We start from the raw sequence: 24075 nt of genomic DNA, 5'->3' as shown, positions 1-24075 counted from the left end.
TTTAGTAAATTAAACAAATCAGTTAATTCATTTGATAATTCCAGGACGTTCGTGTTTCATTATTAAGGGAGATCAATATAATTTCAAAATTCAAAAGAGAGATCTTTGTGATTAGAGTAAATAAATCAAAAGGGAGGCTTGTTTAATTTACCCTTAAATATGGGAACAAGTGGTAAAATTGACCTTTTGGAAAAATATATAAATAAATAAATAAAATTATAATCAAATAGGACAAGCAAACCTGTCTGTTTGATATTGAATTTTTCCTATAATTCGGGGCCACAAAAAAAATCCATTGATTTGATTTCATATTGTATATTTTTGATGAGTTTTACATAAGAGTTGAATTTTGAACTTATTTTTATAATTTTCCTAGTAGTATTATTATTAGAGTAAGTAATGCTCGTAAGAGCCGTAAAAAATATCTGTCCAAGCATGCAAACCCTGTGCTGTGTCAATAATTTGCTCCACGCATCATCAGTTTTCTTCCTTTTTTGCACATTGAAAAACAAAAGGTCTAAATGCAAAACAGGAAACAGAAGCAGATTAAGAGACTTGACCCAAGACAGCCCAGTTCCTTTATCATGTTAAACAAGCAATTACACCCAAAAAAACACCGGCAAATCATGAACCCAACAATATATATCAAACCCTCATTTTCAATACATTAGTTCATTGTGCTCAAGTTGGAGCCTAAGCCTAAGCCTAGCTTGTAAACAAGTTCATATAATTTTGGATGACCGGGAAACCGAAATATCTCACCCCCTGACAACATTTATACCAGAAATTCCATCGGCCATGGCCTAAATGCTGTTTTAGGTGTATGTCATGCACTCATTGAACAAGATACTAAATACTAACCGTACAGAACATACGATAATAATGATATATAGTTACATTGTACAGAACATATGATAATAATGATATATAGTTACATTCAACTGTGAGAGTACAAAAACTTCTCTCATGACAGCATCCAACCGAATGGTGTTGCCTGCCTCACGTAAAGGAGCAAATTGCGCAGCAAAGCAAGATGTATACTAAAAATCAAATCCAAATGCTTCCGAAGGCTTCTTCAAGGGCCCGTTTCTTGCTAAATTCTACACTCCACCCTCCTGCCTTTCCACCTCTCTCTGCTCGGAGTCTCATCATTTCTTCATCGTCAAAAGCATGCCCTTGCATGCCAATCCCAGGTCCAATTGGGATAGGTTGCTGTGCCATGCTTGTGGGGCGTGGCTGTGCAATTCCACCTCCGGCAATTGCAGGTGCATAATGCCCCTGAGAACCAGCACCAATGCCACCTTTAGAGCTCTGGCTCGTGCCCTGCCACAATAAAGACAAAAATAGATTGAGAATATGTGATATTCATAAGATCATAAGAACAAACTCATTACAAGATGAGCTCCTTCATCCAACTACTAAAGTCCATTCTGGGACGATGATTTGGGGAATCCTTCATCCAACTACTACAGTACGTTCCAGGACGGTGATTTGGGGAAGTTCTGGTGAAAACAAAAAACAAAAGGAACCCAAAAAAGAAATGTCATGCTAATTATCATTAACCACCTATGCAATACAACTCCTTCCGAAATACATCTTTTTTGGCTCGAAAATCTCAAACAAACTTTAATGACTTCTAAGATGGTAATTTCTTTGGAATTTTCCACACGTACGTTCTTGACAAGTGGAATAATAGTAGTTCAAGGAAGAAGTTAACATAAAATAATGGGAATCAACAGTTCATCCAGTTCCAACTCTTCTACATCCAAAAGCACCCTGTTTTGAGCTTCAGTTCAGTTCATTTTTTTTAATTTCTTGTTTTTTTCCCGATTTTTCCCAATTCTAAAATGAAATGAACTAGAACCATAACCATAATACCTGATATCAATCACGTGTTCATTAATAATCAACAGATACCTATCTTAAGTTTACCCAACAAGCTATAAATTAACATCTTTATATTTCTTAAAGATAATAAGAAGCATAGGACATAAAGAGTTAAAAAAAAAAAACTATCATGCCCCTCAGGTGAGCTTGTGCCTCAGAAATTGAATCAAGAGGCAGTGAGGGTTATGAGAGTGCCCCTCCCTATCCAACAGTTGACTCAAGAACATTGAGAGCGCTTCATGATAGACTGACTGACTCTAAAATGTTAACAATATTCACTCAAACTAATATTAAACTAGCTTGCTTGTTATTGCATTAATTTGTTTTTCATAAATAATTATTGCATTAATTCACCAAATTAGATCAATGAAACAATCGTTACTCATTCCATTTTTTTATGAGAATGAGAAGATTTTATAATATATAAATCCAAGTTATTTAGAGGCCACTGGAAAATATAGATCTCCCCTGAAAATGCTAATTCAATTTTCTATTTCATTTTTTTATTTATTTTTGTTGCTTTTCTAAAGTCTTTGCAACTAGAAAACAATTTTGAAATGTACTGGGTAATTGAGGGGTACCAATTGATTCACCCACATAGACCTGATGCTTAACAATTATGGAATCAGACTACCCCGAACTGAACCAAAAGCATTTGGTTTCCTTAAACTAAATTGGCTCTTAGGGTAGATGGGTACCAATTGACACTTCCAATAGGGATCAGACGGTTAAGAAAAGATGAAAGCATAAAATACTCAATCTAAAGATAGTAAATTTCCATGGCCAACTGATCAGCTACTGTTTGAAACTCTGAAGTAAAATGCGTTGAAACAACAGCATAAAGAATATGTCAAGGACATAAATCCACTTATCATCATATAATTCACAGCTGAAACAACATGAAGATTAACACCCCCCCAAGCCCTTTCTTTGTTTTGGTAAGCCACACACCTTTTTCATTCTTTAGCTGTTTCTTTTAAAGTTCAAACTTTCACTAACTGACTGACAAGTCCAAAGTGCATGCAGAAAATTGTAGGATAACAATACTGAATATACACTATTATTACTAGTAACATCTCTGCGGAATTATTGGGTCCTCTTATCCATTTATAAGTGGTGTATCTGCATAATGATGACTGATAAGCACTTAAGCCTTCAGTTGGGATAGGGTGAAGTACATCTGTTCCAACACATAGAAGGCCTTAAAACAGTTATAAAATTTCAATTCCACAAGAACATATTATATTTTCTGGAGTACGCTAAGTGCTTCTACTTCATCAGGGGTAGTCTGCAACAAGAAAATTTGAAAAGGCATTTGGACATCAAAATCGGTTTATAAAATGTTACTACAATAAAATCTTGCTCATTGTCTTTGGATAAAGGAGGAACTTACAAGAAGATTTTTCGTCAAGTGCCCCTTAATTCGCAGAGAAAAAAAAAAGGAAGCAACTTCGTTGATTGTCACATCTCTAGGTCAGTTTAGTTGCGCACTAGCAACATCGTTTGTCTGACTAATAAATTTGAAGACACTATCTCCCAGAGGCTAAAGAGATGCCTAACTTCAATCTAACTGGGGTTTCAGAAGCAAACCAGTCTTCAAGGAAATAATGTACGCACAAAATTCATTCTTTTTCCATTTTTTCAAGAACATAATTTGCAGAGCATAAAAAACTCTACATAAGGAGCATCCAGTTCTTTCTAAGAAGCATAGATAGTGTTTGAGCTGAAGATTCAGATAACTTCATTTCAAGGGATCATTTAAGAAGTACAAGCAATAAAACATTGGCATCATCAATGCAGAATGAAAGAGGAAAGTTTATAATGGGAATCAAATGCAAAGATGAAAGAGGGATCATGAGAGGTTCAGCAAATGAGAAATCATAGGATTCCTGTACCTAAGTTGAACTAGTCAAGACAAGTCTTTGCTGAATTGAGTCAAGTGACAAACACATATGTGATCATCTAGGTTTTAGATAACAGTATGTTTAAGGAAAGCCAAAAGTTGATATGCCAACACTAAACAACCCAATAATCTTAAAATTGACAGAATAACGCCATGCAGTAATAAGTGTAAACTTGCACTGCCACTATTTTTCCCTGAGCGTGAGTGTATAAGAAAAACAAATGATAATCCATAAGATCTTCTCACCGCATCACTATCAATCTGTGCAGGCAGTACCTTGCTTGCTACCAGTGCCGCTGCATATTCTTCAGCCTATCTTAACAAGATAACCATAATAAGAAACCTCAAAAAAACTTGCAGCAAAGATCCAAAACTTACAAATTTTATCATATCTTTTTCAGTTGAAATATTGTCTATGTATGGTGCAAAAAGATCAGCAATTTCAGCACAAACCTTACGAGCTTGAGCATTTATTATTTGTTCAGCATTTTCTTTCTTGTAGTGCTCAATTTTCGCATCAATAGCAGGAACATCAATTCCTTCGATCAAGTTGAATGCTGCAAAAGGAATCATTTTCATCAAAATAGACTCTTATTTGAATATAGAGTAAGACAATGAAAAAAACTTATTAGAGTAAGACAACCAACAAACTCACTCATGTCTTCCACTTCCTCCAAGTAATCATTGTATTCTCTCAGTGATGGAAAATCGTCCTCTCTTTTATTAAATCTGTGTAATCGTAAATAGTGAACAAGAAGTTAAGAAGAAAACTACTCTCTGAATTTTGACAATTTATGTGAATTAATTGTACTGCTTATTACATATTGATTGGGACTAGGACCAAAGGAACGATGCATAACCAAAGTTGTGAGCTTAATAAAAAAGAACAAACTATAAGAAGATGAAGAATAAAAACTGAACCCTTAACCCTACTCCTCATATCCGTGCGTAACACGTATCTAAGATGTTCAAATTGATTGTTATTTGATTCACTTTCATTCTACAATGATCATCCAGACCCTATGTATCAATTCATAGTTAAAAGAAGTATACAACATTGTGTGTATGATGTATATGCCACTGATGTAGACAAAAAATTTGAATGTATATAATGCCTGCTAATTTCTGTTTTTATTGTTCTACTAAACCAAATAGACAGAGACTATGCTCTTAAGTGCATCATCCAGGACATGCTCGAAACTTGAATCCCACCCCAAGTGTTTCACAAAGTCGTGAATTTTTCTTTTTATCTTTAATTTTGAAGTAACAAAAAAAAATTTAAATAAATGAACGGAAAGTAAAAGTTAATTTAAATAAACGGTAGCAATATTTGAAATAACTTGACTACCACTACACCCCGAGCTTGAATAACAAACAGTTAACGAGTTAATCCACGAGTATTTGATATTCTACAAGCATAATGCCCAAGTGTGTCGTTGGGTAAACAAAATAATGTATGCAAGGGACTCGAATGTTCTTGTAGCATCACAAAATTCCAACGAGTCGTTGGTACTTTTCTTGAACATTAGAAAATAGATTCCAAGACCAATTTACAATATTCAAAGAGCAAAAATCAAGTTTCCTTTACTGTTCCACTTCATTTGTAGTTTTTCATTCATTAACTGAGTTTAGATAAATTCAATAATTATGTACATCTTAACCTAATATTGAGATTCAACCCTCAAAATTGCATAATATTATCACCATTTCAGCGCTCAATTGCATACTGCTGCTACTTATTGTAATTCCTAAACCTACATACATACATATAAAAATATATACACGTGCATATATATAAGTTACCAAACTTGACACTGTAAAAAGGAATGATCATCAGTGAATAAGTTAATAAATCTGACAATAAATATTAGAAAAAAAAAAAACCTTATAAATTCGTCTACATGTAATCTAGAGAGAGAGAGAGAGTTACATGCTGGCAATCCGCCTTCTGATGGCCATCTCCTTGTTGAAGGAATTAGTTCCCGAGGGCACAACCATTGCACTGGTGTGAAGGCAACAGTTTCTGAGTGTGTGTATATAATATTATATATATATATATATATATATATACACACCCTTATATTTATGGAGGATAATATTGCTTGTGCTCACTCGTACTTGTACGTAGGTGCACGACCTTTCTGCCTACGATTAGAAGACAACAACCAATGGTTGAATTGTCGATCGGTCCCAGGTTCATATCGAGCTTCTATTTACTATGGAAAATTATTTTTTAAGGCCCAAAAAAGTCTAGCCCACACATTCAACCGGAAGTAGAAAGGCCTTTGATGGAGACCCGGACAATGGCTTGAAGTGAGAACCATGTTTGGGTCTCACTTCAGGCGCCTTGATGTTTTCGATTTTTTTTGTGTGTATAATGTACATAGCATAAATTAAATTGATATTCTATTAATTGATGTTGAATAAATTATACATTGTTAATTTTGTTATTCTCGATATAAAATATAGTATCATAATATTATTATTAACTTTTCACATTCACATGTCTAAAATATAAATTTGTCCGCGACTTCTGAAATCACCGATCCAATCTCCCATATTCATCATCCCTTTTATTGATTCCAAACTTAATCATCGATCTCCATCTCCAGTATCATCGCAATATTATCAGGGTGGAGAAGAGAGAGAGAGAGAGAGAAAGATAAAGATTTGTCGGCTTTGAATTCCATAACCATCACAATATCACTAAAGTGGAGAGAGATTCTGAGAGAGAGAACTAGCCTTCCTGTCGCAGATGTCTGTTGCAGAGTGGTTGCGACAAGGAAACATGGTTCCTAACTTGCTACAGCTATCAGCTTAGAACTCGGGCATTTTTGCACCAGTCAAATGTCCCTCTTAAAAAACATAATAGTCTCCCACCAAGTTCACTAGTCCAGTGATACTTGCCAAATAGTGATTATATATGGTGCTATCAAGTAGAGGAATAATGAAGATCAATAGGTAAGCACAATTTCCTGTATATTAACGCTGTGTCTAGTACATAGAAGTGAAGTTGAGACACTGTGAATTACTGGGTAGCTTCGCAACCTAACCCCAATTGGCCCCCAAAGTGAGCTTTTATTCAAGCCAAGAAATATCATTACATATGCTCATAATTGTTATTACTTGGATTAAAAACATTTATTCTGTGGTTCTATATCAACATTACATCCGCTGCAATCTTTCTTTCTTGGAGGAAAAACAAATTTCTTTGTTCCATTTCAGGAAAGCAGCACCAATGGAGAAACGTGTGAATTTTATGCGTCGCTGACTAGTTCCAATTTTGGCATTGAGTTTCCTGCTAAGAAGGATTTAATGAGTGAAAGAGCCAGTTTGGGTTTATGTAGAGGGACTTCATGACCTGCACCCCTCACTGTAACAAAAGTAAGCCCTTCATACTCCTGGGTCCATCCTCCCACCTGTTTAACACATTGTATTACATTCTACTTATTCAATCAAAACAACGTTTTGTTTCTAAGGCGTTCATTTCGAGGAATAAGTTTCTTTTCAACAGAGTAACAATTAGAGAGACAAATAATGGTTGGAAAAGGATTAAGAAAAAGGGAACAACTGGAATAGCTAGTTAATTACCTGTCCATCATCATACCAAGCACGCCATGGACCAACAGTCGGGAGCCTGAGAGCTTTTATACTATAGCGGGTCGATGTAACTGGGATTACAGCATCTGTATCGCCACTGTCATAAAAGAAAATATATGGCACCATCATTACCATATGAACCTGTCTATGGCTACCTGAACAGACACGTTTGACCCATTTTCCAGTTAATGGCATCCCTAACCAATATTAGTTAAAAGCATGCAATATGGATGCTATCCCAACGTAGCTGGACTTTTTTTCCCTTTTCTTTTTGTTATGATAAAAGAATACGGTATTCTAGATTCACATTTTGTACCTCCTCTATTCTACCAACTTCGTACTTTCAGGGCCACCCCTAACATTATCAATAGGTAGACCTAATGTGAGGTATCTGTACTCACAATCTATGAGAACAAAACAAGAACTACTTTCATTTCACTGCATAGGAAGGGAGAAGTGCATTTGGCAAATTTATTGAAGACAATTCCAGTCCCACTTTACAAATTTATTTACAAACACAAGAAGTTGAAGCATTTTTAAAGTATTTTTTGTTTCTTATTTTGGAATTTGAAAACATGGGATGAGAAATAAAATCATAATTACAAGAAAGATGAGAATTTTCTAGATTCATGCTTGCCTTGAGGGGGAGTTATTTGCCAACTTTATTTTTATCTTTAGGGTTCATTTGTCTTCTATATACCTGTATTATCATTATATTGATACAGAAAAAAATATTTCCCTTGGACATAAAGCCAACATAGCCAAACCACGTAAATCATGTGTTCTCTCTCTTTTCCTCCATTTCCATTTATCTCACATATGCTTTATTTTTTACATTTTATTTATAGTTAAATATAATTCAGTTAAAGCACACTTATATTTCTTTCTTTACCATCTCTTACTTTTTCATGTACTCTACTTATTCTTCTTATCTTCCTTCAACTTCTCTCTAATTTACTAGCAATGAGCGCATATTGCCACCAAGACACCAAATTCCTTTCCAGGACCTTATTCAACCACTTCTGAACTAACTCTAATTTGTTACCCGAGAAAACTCATAAACTTATTCATTATCCTCTTCAGCCTATTTTACCAACATTAATTCATCTTATATCAACTATACCAGAACCATGAAAATGTCATCCTTTGATCATCCAATATTCGACCCAAAACCAAATGCATAGCCTAACCTTTATCACACAATCCATGCTCCTTAATACAGCTTAAGGAAAACTGCCAAGAAAACAATTATACATTGGGGCTAATAGGCTCGTGGTATGTGTGTAATACCCACGTTGATAAATGATTTTTTAAAGCAATACTCGCGTTGATAAATGATTCAACCTGTTTCTAATCAATAAGAAAGTCACAAGCTAATGGGCTTGTGGTATGTGTGTCAGGTGCATGTACGTATCCAAGTCAGACTTGACAAACCCTAGAACCGAAGGGCTTAATTTTCCTCTTTTAATTTGTAGGGTAAAATAATACTCTTACGCACATGAAGTGTTTAACATAGGCACTTCACACATTTTGAAGCAAAATAGCAAAAAGGGGAACACATAAATATTGTAATTAGGTGCATGTCCAATCAAAAGTATTCAACGCATATAGCATAACCATGCCGAGGTGTCATGTGTCTGACATGGGTACTTTACGCATTTGGAAGAGTACATGTAATTTGGTGCCACGTGGACTAACAAATGAAATTCAACTGTAACCCACATGGAAAGAAAACTCATGCAGTAAATGGAAAAAAACTGATGCTCAATATTGAGAGAGAGAGAGAGAGAGGAAAAAACAAACACCTGAATATCCAAATACGAAGCCCTGAACGTATAAGCTCACGATAGATGTTCAGCACTGATTTAGGAGAATCTTTCCAATTAAGACCTACCACGTCGCTGCAAAACCATAACAAAGTAGTTGTTTATCACTGAAATTTACATCTATATGCCACTTTGTCGGTCAAGGTTATCAAATACTCTATCACATGTCATCCAGGAATCAGGATAATGATAGAGACAAAATCTTAATTTGCATTTCAAAATACTAGGTGCAGTAAAATTTTACAAATGCACAATACATGTGCAAATTACTGACTAGTCAAACAACCAAAGTTTTAAACACATTCTCCTACCCGATCAAATTCCCACACCCCACCCTAGATGGCTGAATTCTTGTCCTCTTCTCTTACATAAACTTTCTTTTAAATCATAGTAATTTATTGAAATTCAATTAATATTACTGGAGATGAACATTCACTAACTTGGGACTGGCAATTATTCATTGGCGTAGGATTCAAGTCAACCAGACACCATTTCCATAGTGTTGTTCCAGGGTTATTTTGGCAATATAAGTTGATAGTATTTAACATTTCATATTTTCAAATAGATCTACCTGCAGGTATCCCATTTTGATGGTGCGCCTCCAGGATAAACATGAAGTGCATTTTGAACCTCAGGTAGATTGAAGTACATAACTGAATGCTTCTCAGTGCATGGATCGTACTTCTGGCTGATGCGGCCAACCGTCTATCAGATGACATTATATTTCATTAATGACAAGAACAGAAAACATTTAAAACATTATAGATTCAATTACAGAAGTCGTCTTCTAAAAATAAAAAAAAAATATTCAAACTTCAAATTCAGGCTAAAGTTTAACTACTACAGGGTCAAGAAGTCAAATCAATAAAAGAGAGTTAAAGAATCTTTACAAAAGGTTAATTTCATGTTAAGGAGAAACATAGGTCAGTGCAATGCTGCCGTAGTTACTAGACTTGAATCATAAACCTATGAGGCAGGGTCCAAGCAATTAAGGACAAATATTTCATATTCGATATATTGATGTAAAAATAAGGATCTATGCAGTGAAGGTAACTAGATAGTATGCAAACCAATGACAAGATGGATTCTTGTACTGAGCTCGAAAAAATTGAGCTGGACTGGGATAGAAGTATGCTAATGAACTTCTTGCTCCCGATTATATTTATTAGGACTCATCTTGTAAGGTCCTAACATTAGCTTGCAATGCTACTTCTTATTGTCTCAACCCCTGAACCTAATGCAGTTCCATAGAGGGCGGATTGTAGAACTCTAGGAAGCTTGGGCAAGGAAAAGGATGGTAATACTTTCTATTCGCTGTGGCAATCATAGTGCCATTGCGATGAAGGTACTTCTCCATTCCGTAATTCAACAATTCAAAATGAAATGAAGATATTTAGAGACTACTCTATCACCTAGGATAATTTCTGGTTTCCCAGGAACTTGTATTATCAACTTCCCAGCTACTTTAACTTCGGGATGCAAGTGATGGATTTCATCCAAATTGATGCCATTGTCTAAGTTAAATTTTAAGAATATAATAAGGGCATAGAGAATCACATCTCAGGGGATGGTAAATTGAAGCTCAACATCATTTCTGGAAGAAGGAGAAACAAAGAGACGAATATTTGGCAAATTCTTGAATTTTCATTTAGAAGGATTTCATTTGCACTAAAGAACATATCATTTAATGAAAACATGACACTTTTATCTTTTTAAGGAAGCCATTGAATGAATTTTTTCCTCACTTTGCACCTTCAAGGCTATCTAGTTCTATTGCTCACTACTTCTCATTGCCCCACTCACCCACCTACACACAAACACACACACATACAAGAGCGAGCAGCACTCTATGATACTCTAATGGTAAATCCCCAATATTAAAACTAAGAAAAACCTGCCAACCGCTAACACCATGCCTCGTACCCCAAAGTATATCTGGCAAACATGAAAAAGAAAGAAAGAATGAAGAAAAAATATAAAAATATCACAAAAACCTTTTGCCGCAGAAAAATATTATCAAAGAGAATATGAAGTGGTTTCCACCATGATGAACAGTCCAAAATATGTGGAAGCAGGAACTACATAGCCTAATGTAATAAATTTCCAAACATCCCAACACCTGAACATTTCAATTATTGAATCCACGGATTATAGAAGACGCATATAGATTTTTTAGGATGAAGGTAAGTACCCGCCATCTTTTCCATAGCCGATTTGATAAGTTAAAATTGGCAGTGCAAGGAGGAGTGAAGATGCTATATGCATCAATATTTCCAATTTCTTCGTCAGCTATATCCAGAACCTTATCACACTGCTCTGAGGAGCGAATAAATGGCTGGAAGTCACAGAAAATATTCAACTTCTTGTACGTTTGATCTGAAATCATACCAGCTGACCACATAAACTCAAAAAGTCCCAAGTGGTCGTGGTAATCATCAGTTAAAGCATTTCCCACCTGCGTACAACATTCATGTACATAGTTTAAAATTTTGTTATATAATGCATTGTGACAATCTATCCCCATACCATGTAACCCTTTAAATTGATTGTTTTTTCCCCAGCTGCTGAGTTGTGCCTCACAATTGCCTGGCTTAGCTGAGGAACATAATGTCCTGGAAGTGGAACACAGAGTTTATATAATCAAAACCATGAAGTAAACCTATAAAGCCACCAAACATAAAGACAACACTAAAGAGCTTAAATCATTCTTGAGGTGATGGGGACCATAAAGTTATTTTCCCTCAATTTAAGTTGTGACTTGTGTTTTTGTTCAACATGCCTCTTTTGAGAAATACACCAGACTCGGCTTCTATAAGATCCAAATGGACAAAAAATGCCATTTCAGATGTTAAGTTTTTTCCCCTTTTTCTTTTCTTTTTTCCCCCTATTTTTGGGATCTCTGAAGGGTTCATGAAGTCACCACTTGCTAAGTTTATCCTATTTCTAAAATAACTACAATTTATTAATGTTGTGTATTTAATAATGAGAAATTTATAAAGAGAATTTTATCTAGGTAAGGGGATAATAAGATATACAAGACATATCAAAGGGTTTATACTATAATATTAAAACAAAGCGGTTAAGAGTTGTACAAAGGTAATAAAGAGAAAAATATATTAATGCTATGTTTGGGAGTACTGAATCGGTGGCTTGGATATTTTGGATTTGGAATTGGAGGAAATTTAGTTCAAACTTTATAATAAATTTCCTTTAGTTAGAACTAAATCTCCTCCAATTCCAAATCCAAGCCGCCAAATTCGGTGCTACCAAACGAAACATAAGAACTTTCGAACTCTTTTTCAACCCAAAATTATCTCTCCATAAATAGAATAAAAGAGGTCTGGATAGAAAGAAAAACAAAGACACAAAACTCTTTAAGTTCCTTCCTTCCTTCCTTCACTTCAATTTTATTGCATAATTAAACAGAAATGGGAATCCTCCCTTTTCTCAGTTTGATTTCCTCTCTTAAATTTTTCTCTTATCCCACTTCTCTGTAGTAGCAAGTAAGGCAAGCTTAACTAATGGAACCCAAGGCCCACCCAATTTGGTTCAGACATGGACACCCTTTTCTAAGCCATTGGTCCAGATTTAGGCTCAGAAACTTGGCCCAACGTGAATTCGGGCTAGGTTTGGACAGAGGTTCGGGCAACCTGAGGTCGATGTATATTTATTATGTATAGTTTCTCCTTCGTCCTTAAACTGGTTCTCTGTAATGTCCGTTCCTCGTTCGCAATGCCATTGATGCAGCTTAGCTATAGCCCTCATTTTGCCCAGCAAAGGCTACAATGCAATGTCTTCCTTAAAGAGTTTGCAGTTATCAAAAAGTATAAGCTGATCTTCCAAGGCAAACGTATTGCTCATTAAAAATGTTTTAGTTATATTATCACTAAAACCTGTCTATCAATTTGGCCATTATCTTCACCTTTTCCTCCCGTCCCATCGATCATTCTCCTTCTTTCCCTTCTAGTTGCTCCTTCAAGGTGGATTCTATTGTTTTGACACAATGAAACTTCGCTCAGTTGGTTCAAAAACTCAAAGTCCATAGAAGTTTAAGGAGGAAACATTTTTTTTTTATAAGTAAGATTTCATTGAACAGTGCCCAAAAGCGGGGTGCTGCCCTGAATTACTGCACAAAACTATAACCTCAATCTATCCACAAAAGACGAAAGAATCTCCATAGATTTGCAATTAGAACCTTCTACCCAAAAGAATAGAGAACTAAGAACTGAATATCTAACTAACCCCAAGGAGACACCACCCCAATCAAAGGATCTCCTATTCCTCTCCTTCCATAAAGCCCATCGCAAGCAAAGGGGGGCTGCCCTCCACGCATCTGACTTGAAGACGCACACGACAACCTCGCAAGACGTCAATCAAGCTCATCGCGGACTCTGGCATGACCCACTGGATCCCAAAATGGCACTAAGCATATCCCAGTTGTCCCTAGCTCTGGGGCAATGAAGGAAATGATCAACTGACTCCCCAACCCTCTTACATATGCAACGCTAATTGACAATAATCTGACGATGCCTTCTTAGATCGTCAATGATCAAAATCCTCCCAAGAGCAGTTGTCCAACTAAAAAAGGCCACCATCAGGGGTCCCGCGAACACCAAATTCCTTTCCATGGAAAGGACATCCCCCGAGCATCCATCAAATGGCAATAGAACGAGCGGACCTCAATTCTTCCATGACTCAAACTCGCCCAAAGCCACTCATCCGTCCCCTCGCCAGCAACAGCCTAACTATAGAGCATGGCTAGGAACTCAACCAGCTCCTCCACCTCCCAATCATGCAGGAGTCTCTCAAACTGCACATCCCAGGACAATCTCCTGCCATCAAGATGATAGCAGTGAGCAGCAAGTGCCTGCCTATCAACAGTAATCCCAGCCAGCCTCAGAAAGAATCTCACAAGCGACCTCTCCCAGCACCAATGATCCTCCCAAAAGCTCACAAGAGAGGCAACATTCATCATATACATATCCAAATACATGGGTTCGTGTGAGAAATTTTCCTCTCTGAGAATCTTCCCCTCTTCAGGCAATTCAAACCTAACCCGAGATCATAAAGTTAAGCTCAAGCTCAGCCTGGGCGTGAGCAGCTAGTGCTCAAAGTGTAATACCCCTAAATATTAAAAAGGACATAATTGGAATTTTGTTTATTATTTTGTGTTGTATGTGCCTTTTTGAATTGATTTTGGTGGTTTTGTGATTATGTTACAAATTGGTTGGTTATTTTAATTAATTGTGTTATTCTTTATTTTAATTAATGGTTTTATTCTTTATTTTAATTAATTGTTTTATTCTTTAATTTGATTTAAATTGTCGTTTGGGAATTTGAATTGTTTTATTTTTTTTTTATTTTAGTTTAAAAGGGAGGGATTGGAGTAGGAGTTATGGACCGACCCAAAGGGGTCTCATGGCTAATCTGGATGGAGGTAATTGTGGGTATGGATATTTACCCATATAAGGATGGTGTATACACTTAATTAAGTATATACGAATGTAAGGATGGAGTGGTATTATTATATACAATTATTAGTATTTATCTTAATAATAGGGTTTTAGCAGGTTGTATATCTATATATATATAATTATAAATTATATATATATAAATCATTATATCTTACGACATTAGGTTTTTCTGTCCGTAGATTTTGGGATTTCAATAAGGATTAGGGTTTTGTCTCTAATTATACAAAGCCTAGGGTTTTGGTTAAGTATATATATATACTGTTATAAGTCTATTGAGGGTTGTAAGCACAAACCCTATTCACGAATAGTGAAAATACAGAGAGTTTGAGAGAAAACTAAAGGAGAAGAAGGTAGGGTTTGGGCCAAGGATTGTAAGCTGGATCAAGGAAGAAGGTCGAAGACTGTTCGAGGGTTAGAACCAAAGCAGTAGGAGGTTTGGACGGTGGTTAAGGATCGCCGGAAAGTCTAGGAAGAAGTCGACGTTGAAAGGTTTCAAACCGAAACCGAAAGGCAAGTTCTTTCCTTTCTCCTTCTCTTTGGCTTGTGTTCTGTGCACCTAGATAGTCTCTAGGGTTTAAGTAATTATGATTTGGAACGTACATGCTTATTGTATGATATATTGATGATCTTTACGTGTTAAAAATCAATTCTGTTTAATGCTTGCAAGTCTTGTTTCAGTTTTCTGTTTTAAGCATGTTATGTTGTTAGCAATTTTTAGTTTCTATAATTGCTTTTAACCTCTATAAATAAATCATGGGGATGATTATGGGGTGTTATAGGACTCTTAAGGTCAGTAGTGAAGAGGAACAGAGGGGTTGGAATAGAACTGTTATTGCAAAATAGTTTCAGTATTGTCTCTAAAGCATGTCTAGTTCGGTAGCAAATTTGATCTATGTAATTGAATCAAATGGTTGTAATCAAACCTTTGGGACCCTTAGGATCAGTTTTAGAAACCAACTGAAGGGTAGAAATAAGCCGGAGAAGAAGCAGAAGTACGGAACTGAATCAGAAACGGACCAAAGCTCTCACAAGGGGAGAGAGCCGGCTCTATGGAGGGAGGAGCCGGCTCCCCCATGAGTAGAGCCGGCTCTAGGAGGTGTAGAGCCGGCTCTACCCCAGCAAGAGGCGGCTCTAAGTCCCTTTGGAGCCTGCTTTAGGTTATTTTGGAGCCTGCTTTTCCATTTTAGGAGCAGACTCTTCCACGGGTGTATTTTCAGGAGTTTTTGGGCGTTGTTTGGACGGTTTTAAGTGTTTCTAAACTATACTGGGAGTATACTGGGGTTCTTAACTTAATGATTAAGTGTTAAATAGATCACTTGTGGCATGGTTTGTGGCTCGGTGCTAAAACAATAAAACAGTTTTCAAGTAAGCAACTTAGCATGCCATTGACGGATAAAAGGAACTGATTTGCTATGATTAATTTTTAGCAATTTCTTGGACAATATTATGATTGTAAAACTTATTTTAAATGCATGGTGAAGTCAATGATTTATTAAAACTGATCTTTACATATGCTGGATGTTAGTTGTTGAATTATTAAATCGGTTCCTGCAACTATATGGTTATAAGCTTGGATTTGAATTGCTGAATGTTAAACACAGTTCTGCAATTATTTGAATATTGGTTTGGACTGTGAATTGCTAAACTTTAATTTATATGTTGTAATTTACATGGTTTTGGATGTTAATTGTGAAATCGTATATATTATTCTACAATTAACTGGATGATGGTTTTGAACTGAAATTGCTGAAGTATTATATGAACTATTATGCAATTACCTGACTTTTGATTTTGGATTAAATTGTTGTACTATTTATCATAGTCTGTAATTTTTACATGGTTTTGGATTTTAATTGCTGAATTAATATATATTCTGTCAATTACATGGATATGGAGAATTGTATGCACCGGTATGGGACGGTATCATACTAGGGATGGTTTAGCTCAAAACGCATAAACCTAACCTATTGGATTAAAGGAAAGGATTGTAAAATATTGAATCCTAATTTTGTTTAAGTCAGATCAACTGAGTAAGTTGTGAGACTATCTGGATTAATTGATATTTGTGGTTGAGGTCAGATCTACTGAGTAGGTTGAGTGACCATTTGGATTTACTGTTGTTTGGAGTTAACTCATATCAACTGAATAAGTCGAGTGGTTAACTGATTATACGTCTTATGTCAGATCAACAAAGAATTGAATGACATACTCTGGTTTGGACGGATTTTAAATATATGATTATGGTACCACGAGATGAGCTTGAATCTCAGAATCGTTGGTTAGGGTGCGTATATGCAGTGGATGCGTAGCTGGTTATAGTAGGTTGAGGTGTACCCTGTTAGGTCTAGGTACTCATGCCCACCTTTGGGTGCATTTTTGCATGTTGTCTTCTATTCAGGTTGAGACCCCCTACATAGTCCAGTGAATGTCCCTTAGTGTGGATATTTATATATGTATGGACTAGATAGCTATTGCTGAGATATCTAGGGTGTATCTGCGTATCATGTTACTGTATAGATTGCAGTTAGGATAGAACTTGCATGTGGGCCTGACCCACTCTTATTTTTACAGGTGTTCGTTAGTTCCAGGCTTAGAGCTTGATCGTGCTGAGCAGATACAGTTATTCACTCCACCGACGACGTAGGAGTATTTCTTCTCATTATGAGCATTGGATTTCTTTGCAATTGTTCATGTTCAGTATTGGAATTTTTAGTAGGGGTCCACAAGATGGATTCCCGAGTTGTATTAGAAGTAAAGGAGAAGTTGGTGTATTCAAACTAGTTCTTGTATATAAAGTTTATTTGGAGATTTTTCCATTAAAGGATTTTCATTTTAGTTCTTTTCAGCAAAATTTTATTCATTCCTGTTTTCTATATTGTATTCTGTGTTCGTTAAATTGCTAATTGATTTGATATCCTCGGGTTATCGGGCGTGGGCCTGGCCAACCCGCATCCGGAAATCCGGGGGTATCACACAAAGTAAGGAACTTTGGGCCTAAGAAGATCCCACAGAGCTCAAAGAGGGGCCAAACAAAACTCTAGACCAACTAAACACACCAGATTTGCAACCCTGTTTTTCTCGATCTTGACAAGGCCTAAATGGGCCAGTTAGTTTTTGCAAGGACTGTGACATCTTTAGCTCTGCAAAAATATGACAAATTGCAAAACACAACTGGGAATTTAGGAAGGCCTGATCCTCAAAGTACCTCAGGTAGGTGATTCTGTGATTGTTGATGACTGCAAAATGGAGATACCCTTAGCCTATTTGGTTCGATTCTCAAATCACTATTTTGAAAAATTATGCAAAAAGAAAGCGGTTTCAGAGAAGTAGAAGAATGTGCTTTCTGAAATTGGGTCTTCTTTAACTTCGGTTCCATAGCACTTCTCAAAAACCTATTATTAATATTCTAATTATTTGACATGACTGTCAATCTCATCTCTCTCATCTTCTTCATTACTTTATCCTTTGGGCAACATTATTGGGGTGTTTAAATTAGTCAAGTCGTGTTAAAAAAAATTATTCAAGTCCATTTTATACATTCCATCCATTTCAGCTTCTTGTCAATTCCTTTTCTTCATTTTGTTTGACTTGTTTCTAGTGGAAAGCACCTATAGCTTGTTTATGAATGGCGTTACTTATAAATTGTTCAGATCAGGTAACAGGATCAGAGTGATATAGCATAAAAAGCAAAATCTAATTCTGACCCCTAACAGTAAATTATCCCTCCAAAAGACCTAATACAACATGTCTAGAAGTATCTTTTTTTAATAAGTGACGTGTCTAGAAGTATCTAATCTGCAGGTATGAGAAATCCAAAGATGTAACAAATTCTATTGATTTTACAACTACATTCTTTTATGGAGTGACGTGGAAGCACAGGTCTTCTGCTACCATGGAGTAACATATATTTGCACGTTCATCTACCTGCATAACTCTCTCCAGTGATGTAGAAATCCCTTCCTTTGTACTGGGGAAAACGCTCAAACCACTTCAATAAAAATGCTAGAGAGTCCGCAGCTGCAACCAATGAAAGGTAAATTTGCCTAAGCATGGCAGCAAAAGGTATTGCATTTCAAAGCAGGATTACAATACCACAGAAGAGTTTGAAGCAATACCAGTCCTTTTATCTCCATTGCTTAGCAGATCGGAGGAAGTGTTTGAATATGAAAAACCAACTCCGACAGGAGAGTCCACGAATAATAAATTAGCAACTGCAAAATGGTGAAAATCATGTGTATAAATATTGTAAGAACTATGATGCATTATGCAGTATATTTGATATATCATATACCAAAACACAACGCAGAGAAGTAATGCTCCTGACATGATGACATCGAAATAGCAAATCTTACTTCTTGACAAAATTTATCAAGTATGATTGTCAGAAAGTGATTCAGGTTATTGAAAGCACAATAATAGTAACAATGACAACAACAAGAGAGAGGGAGAAAGAGAGAAGAATGATATAAAAAATTTTAAAAATAACGAATTGCATGCTGAAAAAACATTTATCTAGTACTGAAAGGATTACATGTAAATATTTGTTTGTGTATTTCTATGCAAATAGTTTGTTTACTATATAGCAAGGGCATGAGACACAGTCGAAGGAGATATTAAATTTGAACAGCAATAAGGATGTATCCCTTTGGATCACCAATGAGCACTACAATCTATTTGGAGTGCTCTATTTGTAAACTCTAACAGTTACCGAGGCAAAAATGTAGCTAGTAGCAGAAATATTTAATCACCCTCAAAATAACATGATGCCAGAACCTATAATAAAATTATTGTTCAACATATGAAACCTAAACTCCTATACTATTATTTTATACCCGCTAATAACAAGAGAACATGGACAAGAATTAGTGTTTCGGCAGCTGTTTTGATATTGAAATATTAATAAATGGCTATATACCTTCATTCCAGGCATTCGGGTTTAAATAAAGTGTCTTCCCATCCTTCTCAATATGAAAAGGTCCGATTTCCTCAGCCATCCCATATGCAATTGATGAACATCCAGGCCCTAAAGAAGCAGCCCTTTTGGTCAGAAAACTCTTTTCACACTGATAATTTTATTGAATACAGTGAGAAAATCCAAAATAAAATAAATAAATAAAAGGATAAAAAGGAAAAGAAACATAATACACGCATACATATATATGTATGTATATAGGGAGAAAGTGATATGTACAAAATTATATATATTAATATCCAATAACCTATAAGATTTAGGAAATTGGAAAGGTTAACATCCACACAACAAAAATTCAAACAATACAAGACATAAATAACAAAACAATGAAAAGGGTATAGGTGTGTAAAAAAGATTGACCTCCATTGAGCCAGAGAACTAGAGGTTTGGAAGATGGGTCATCAGCGGCGTCGGTGAACCAGTAAAACAGTGCCCTCCCAGATTCCTCATTAACTGTTACATAGCCAGAGTAGTGTGCAAAGCTGACATTGAAGTCTTGACCCGGAAGGTGTAAAACTCGGTCCAATTGTTGCTGGGCAATTGGGTCTGAAGAAAAACTAGTGCTGCAACTGCCAATGTAGAGCTTGATGATGAAAATATACATATAAAGCACAATACCCCATTTCGGATTCGACATTTTCTTAGGGTTTTGTGAGGATGGCGAAGAGAGTTGAACTTATGAGGATAGATTGGTTTCTGGTGGTAGATACATATACTATATCCTATATTTAGAAAGTGCTGAGAAAAGACATGTGGCTGGCGTCGTTGCGACAATGATGTTTGTTAAAGCAAGAGCTTTTTTCACCTAATTGTTGGTTGTGCTGACAGTAGCAGAGAGCCCAGGACCACATGTGATTGGTCGGTCTATTTGATAATATTAACTTCTTAGTGGTTAATTTTGAAAATTTTGACACATTATTACATTTTGTTTTTGAGTCATTTAAAATTATTTTTAATTATATTTTTTTTTATACTCATACATTATTTATATTTAATATTAAATATCTATTTTGATAATTTAACTAACAAAAATTATGAATCAAAATTTATAGTAGTATTTTTTAAAATAATAAACAATAAAAATATAAATTAATTATTTTTTCTTTATAATTGTGAAAAATTACCCTTTGAAAAGAATTTCATAAATAATTTCATATAACTGTCTTTTAATTCTTTTAATTTTTGAAAATTATATCATATCGAATTTTTTCTTCTAATAAAAATGATTCAAGAATATCAATAAAGAGGTAAAGTGCAAAACAAAATCTTAAACTATTGCTCTTTTATTTCTCCCGAACTAAAATTATCTCTTTGAATTATTAATTTATTACAATTAATTTATGCAAGAAAAAGTTATTAGACACCTCGAAGTTTAACGGTGAGTATTTATGAAAATCCTTAATTATCAAAAAAAAAAAATAGTTTAACGGTGAGTAACTATTTTCTTTTAATAATTTCTCATCCAGGTGTCGAGGGACTGTCAACTTGTTGGCCCATTATTTAGTTTTATCAGGTCCACAGTAGTAGGCCTCAAACATGTGAATTCCAGTCTACTAGCTTGGGCTATGTTAAATCGGGTTTAACATGTTCAGTACCTCTGCATGAATTCAGATTCTTGAGCCCAAAATTTTTTAATATAGGCCAATTCATGTTTAAGGCCCATACTCACTAATTCGAAAGTTTTTTTTTTTTTTTGGGCCCGGATGTGCGCGTAAACAGGATCCGGATCTCCTCTTGTGGTGGATTATTGAAATGTAACTTGGGTTGAGAGACGCAAACCCAACTCGAGCCCAACCCGATTTTTTGTAGACTTGGGCAATCATTTTTTCAATTAGGGTTGGACTTAGATTGAAGTGCTAGGAACTCGATTTCGAATTATAATATTATTTTAATATATTTTTTTACTTTAAAATATATTATATATAATATTTAAATTATGATTACCATTTTTCTATTCAACTTCCTTTGTTAAATTTTTACTTTGTTAATATTTAGGAGAATTGATTTTCAAAGAATTTGTTTTTAATTTATTAAAAATCTACAAAAAGTCTTTTAAACTTTTTCTTATTTAAGAATAATTTAATCTAAAACTAATTCAAGATTATATTAAATTTTCGGTGTGAAGATTAGTTACATGATTAACCCGAAATTTTAACACGAAATCTAAACCCGAGTTACAAGTCCGAATTTAACAGTAGAATGATGGGTTCGGCTTAGGTTGAGTAGTTAGGGTTGAGAATAGGGTTAGGGTTGGGTTTGAGTTTAACATTTCATATGATGGTTATACCTCAAACCCGCCCGAGTTGCAGCTCTAAGTGGAAATCAGACTTATCATATGCCTTAAAACGTTGACGTTTGTAGACATAATTAGCAATCACTTAAAACTAATTAAAGCGGTAGCCTCTTTATTTTTTAAGAATAGTAATCAATGCTCAAAAGAAATCAACCTAATAAAAACTAATTAAAAAAAAATTAAAGAATTTTCAACTGACAATGGATAATTTTATATATATGTTTTGATTCACGTTGGCAGCTTAATTATATCTTTATTTCTTACACTTGGAAGGAAAATAAAATGTAAGGTATTCAAATTTTAGAATTCCATCAAATAATTGACTATAATACCTTGATTTTTTTATATACAACAGTTCATAGTATTAGAGCAAATCATATTTCATGAAACATTTTTCATGATGCTCCATTTCATTAGATGTAAATATTTATAAAAATATATTTTTTTTATTTTTTGATATTTGATTGTCGTAAAATATTTATAAATAAAAAAATATTAAGACCTAACAAAAATAACATGCACGCGCCGACGGATGGATTCCATCTCAACCTCCACCTTTACCAAACAACGAAAACTTACAGAAAAACAAAAAAATATATATTTTAAGTTTGTTCGCCTAAAACACCACGCTCAGAGCCATCAAAGCCACATTTCATATGAATATCAAATTTAGTACTTCCAAAGTTGAAAGCATTCCCACCGATCTTGTACCAAATACAGATATTAAAAAGTGTGAGCTCGTAAATTGAAATTGTTGGGCATTTTTGCACCAGTCAAATGTCCTCTTAAATAACATAATGGTCTGCCACCAAGGTCACTAGTCCAGTGATACTTGCCAAATAGTGATTATATATGGTGCCATCAAGTAAAGGAATAATGAAGCTCAATAAGTAAGCACAATTTCCTGTAAGTTGAGACGGTATGAATTACAGGCCGGGTAGCATCGCAACCTAGCCCCAATTGGCCCCCAAAGTGAACTTTTATTCAAGCCAAGAAATATCATTACAAATGCCCATAATTGATATTACTTGGATTAAAAACATTTATTCTGTGGCTCTATATCAACATTACATCCGCTGCAATCTTCTCTCTTGGAGGAAAAAAAAAACCTTCTTTGTTCCATTTCAGGAAAGCAGCACCAATGGAGAAACGTGTGAGTTTAATGCGTCGCAGACTGGTTCCAATTTTGGCATTGAGTTTCCTACTAAGAAGGATTTAATGAGTGAAAGAGCCACTTTGGGTTCATGTAGAGAGACTGCATGACCTGCTCCCTCACTGTAACAAAAGTAAGCCCTTCATACTCCTGGGTCCAGCCTCCCACCTGTTTGACACATTGTATTACATTAAACTTATTCAATCAAAACAACGGTTTGTTTCTGAGGAGTTCATTTCGGGGAATACGTTTCTTTTCAACACAGTAACAATTTTTTTTTTTTTTGGGTTCCTTAGTTAATTGGTACTCACACGGGATGGCAACGGGGCAGGTTTGGACTGGTGTACCCTCTCCTACCCCTGCAATCCTTTAAAAACCCCCCTTCGTTCCCGTCCAAAACCGTAAAAACGGGGGACGTTTCACCCATTCCCACCCCCGTTTAACATTTTTACACCCGTAGGTACCGGCTCCCAGGGGCGGAGCCAACATAGACTAATTTTTTCAAACAAAGAATTTTCCAACATTTAATTCTGATAAAGTGTAATTAACTAATTGAGTTTTGATCTGTTGGAAAATTCGTTTTTTTAACCGATCCTTCCTATATGTATGAATATATTTATTGCAATTTTTTTTTTTTTTTTGAAAAAAAAATAATAATAAGAAACACTAAATCCTTATAAAACCTTGCTCCAAAAGTAGGGGTGGCAATTTTTATTGTCCCGTCCCGCCCCGTTAATAACAGATATGGGAATAATATTTATACCGTTAGAGCGAACATGGTTACAAATTTTGTACCCGTTGTGGGTCACGGGGCAAGTAAAGGTTCTTATATATATCCTCCCGGGGCCCCGCCCCGCTAGGCAAATAACTATATATATATATATATATATAATAACTTATTTTACCGGCTTACCCAGTTATCCATTTCTTACAACCCTAATTTTTTAAGCCTTATGTGTGAATTGAG

At 35.3% G+C, this 24075-nt stretch overlaps 2 protein-coding genes across 2 annotated transcripts; both read right to left on the bottom strand.

Moving 5' to 3' along the window:
• Nucleotides 1-850: 850 nt before the first annotated feature.
• On the bottom strand, nt 851-6655 carry LOC132278172 (uncharacterized). The gene is made up of 5 exons (XM_059779981.1): nt 5721-6655; nt 4446-4519; nt 4244-4347; nt 4037-4102; nt 851-1323 (listed from the first exon to the last, which is right to left on the bottom strand). Exons 1-5 carry the CDS (start codon nt 5786-5788, stop codon nt 1048-1050), a joined length of 588 nt encoding a protein of 195 aa, XP_059635964.1. The 5' UTR covers nt 5789-6655; the 3' UTR covers nt 851-1047.
• A 97-nt stretch (nt 6656-6752) lies between these two features.
• On the bottom strand, nt 6753-20370 carry LOC132278171 (serine carboxypeptidase II-2). Its single transcript, XM_059779980.1, has 10 exons — nt 20023-20370; nt 19606-19713; nt 18806-18901; nt 18615-18707; nt 11743-11828; nt 11408-11671; nt 9788-9921; nt 9196-9291; nt 7382-7487; nt 6753-7209 (listed from the first exon to the last, which is right to left on the bottom strand). Exons 1-10 carry the CDS (start codon nt 20297-20299, stop codon nt 7048-7050), a joined length of 1422 nt encoding a protein of 473 aa, XP_059635963.1. The 5' UTR covers nt 20300-20370; the 3' UTR covers nt 6753-7047.
• Between the last annotated feature and the right edge of the window lie 3705 nt (nt 20371-24075).

This window comes from Cornus florida, unplaced genomic scaffold, assembly GCF_030987335.1.
Source record: "Cornus florida cultivar Cherokee Brave unplaced genomic scaffold, ASM3098733v1 CherokeeBrave_3.0.0_Hap2_Chr10, whole genome shotgun sequence".
Classification (NCBI taxonomy): Eukaryota; Viridiplantae; Streptophyta; class Magnoliopsida; order Cornales; family Cornaceae; genus Cornus; species Cornus florida.
Note: the sequence above shows the minus strand (reverse complement) of the source record. Positions and strands in the feature narration are given on the sequence as shown.